Source organism: Sinocyclocheilus anshuiensis, unplaced genomic scaffold (genome assembly GCF_001515605.1).
Source record: "Sinocyclocheilus anshuiensis isolate Anshui unplaced genomic scaffold, SAMN03320099.WGS_v1.1 scaffold480, whole genome shotgun sequence".
Classification (NCBI taxonomy): Eukaryota; Metazoa; Chordata; class Actinopteri; order Cypriniformes; family Cyprinidae; genus Sinocyclocheilus; species Sinocyclocheilus anshuiensis.
Window position 1 is genome coordinate 847,200 of NW_015555743.1, and position 1,717 is coordinate 848,916.

Here is a 1,717-nt window from a genome sequence, read left to right on the forward strand (position 1 = left end):
CACACACACACACACACACACACACACACACACACATCGAGATGAGCTCTAAGAACACTGCTTAGGTACTGGGCTTTGAACAGAGCAAATGAAGTGGAGCTTGACGAACCTACGAGATCCTGAACAGACTGCACTGAGCCCAGATCCTGCAGCAGCTGCTGAAGAGGATCCGACGGATCGGGACACAGACAGTCCTGATGCTCCAGCAGCAGCTGCTCAGAATGAAAAAGTGCAACATCATCATATCTCATATCATATGACTAACTACACACCTTTTGCAGAAAATAAACATGGTCATGTGTCCACTGTATAACTACTGTTAGAAACATAGAGTGCAGTATGCAGCACACTATGAACAGAGAGTAGTACGTGTTAACGGCTATAAATTTACAAACATAATTTCTATGGCAGTTATGCCAGTGAATCTCCAGCACCACAGCATAAAAAAAAAAAAACATTTACTCAATTTGTGAATGTAATTTTGCAGTCTAAACTGAATGTGATGAGATATTAAGTATAGTTAAATTCATAAACAAATGACTCATTTTAGTGATGCACCGAAATTATGGCAACTGAAAATATTCGGCCAAAAATAAATTCAGTTTCAGAACATTTTTTTATGTTCACTTTAGGAAAAGTATTTTGCTAAATATACTGTATGCAATATATTAATAAAGTTCACATTCATATTATGACCAGTTTTCATTATTGAATGTATGTTTTAAGAAATCTTGCATAAAAATAAAGTTATTACAGCAACTTTAAATGTTTATATTTCAACAATGAATTGGAGCAGAAACAATTATAACCTTAAAAAGTTGTTAAAATACTGCAATTGAAATGTTTACATGCAACTCAATTTATTATTTGAAAAAATAAACTTGATTAATTAATTGATTACATAAACTTTATTTAAAAAAAATTATTTTTGGTGCATCATTGCCATCAGTTTCAAAATAAAGCAATTTTTGCGCACTTAAAACTTGTGAAACTTAATGCAATTTCTGACGGGTTGTTTTTGTATTTTAAAAAAATAGATAAAATAGTAACATGTATTAATGATGCCGTTTAATTGCAGTGTTCATGATTTAAATGAAAAAGAAATAAATAAAACATCAAATTTTTTGTCAATGCTATGTACTATTACTGTGTACTATATAGTACTAAAAAAAGTAATTGTCATTATGACAGTTTACATGATATAATGATATATATTTATGATACATATCATGGTTTGCACATTTTTATGGAAGCATAAATAATATATTTATGTTTCCATAAACGTGTATACCATGATATATTTAATAATCGACCAAAACTGTAAGAATGTTGTGATCTAATTTTTGCAGACAGACAGGCACTGACTCTGTGTGTGTTGGTGAGTTCACTGATGGAGATGTAGATCACGGGTCTGTTGAGGATCAGCGTCTCTGAATACTCGTCGATGTTGAAGCGTTCCTCCGGCTCAGGCACGTCACACACAGCGCGCAAGAACTTCCTGTAGCAGGAGACAACGAGTGATGAGACAGGAAGTGGGTGTTCTGTGCTGCTCCTCTGATATCAGTCACTCACCTGAAGCGGCTGTGAGTGTGTGTGTGTGTGAGTGAGTGGAGTGAGTGGAGTGAGTGGAGTGAGTGAGTGAGTGAGTGAGTGAGTGTGAGTGTGTGTGAGTGTGTGTGTGAGTGAGTGTGAGTGTGTGAGTGAGTGTGAGTGTGTG

The 1,717-nt window shown here is 35.3% G+C and overlaps 1 protein-coding gene across 1 annotated transcript in view; it reads right to left on the bottom strand.

Moving 5' to 3' along the window:
• iqgap3 (IQ motif containing GTPase activating protein 3) overlaps positions 1-1,717 on the bottom strand; it is a 32,269-nt gene that overhangs the window by 2,538 nt on the left and 28,014 nt on the right. The window contains exons 30-32 of the mRNA XM_016466885.1: positions 1,573-1,668; positions 1,366-1,498; positions 111-212 (exon numbers count right to left, since the gene is read on the bottom strand). Of these exons, the coding sequence (XP_016322371.1) occupies positions 111-212; positions 1,366-1,498; positions 1,573-1,668 (331 nt within the window). The remainder of the gene's footprint in view (positions 1-110; positions 213-1,365; positions 1,499-1,572; positions 1,669-1,717) is intronic.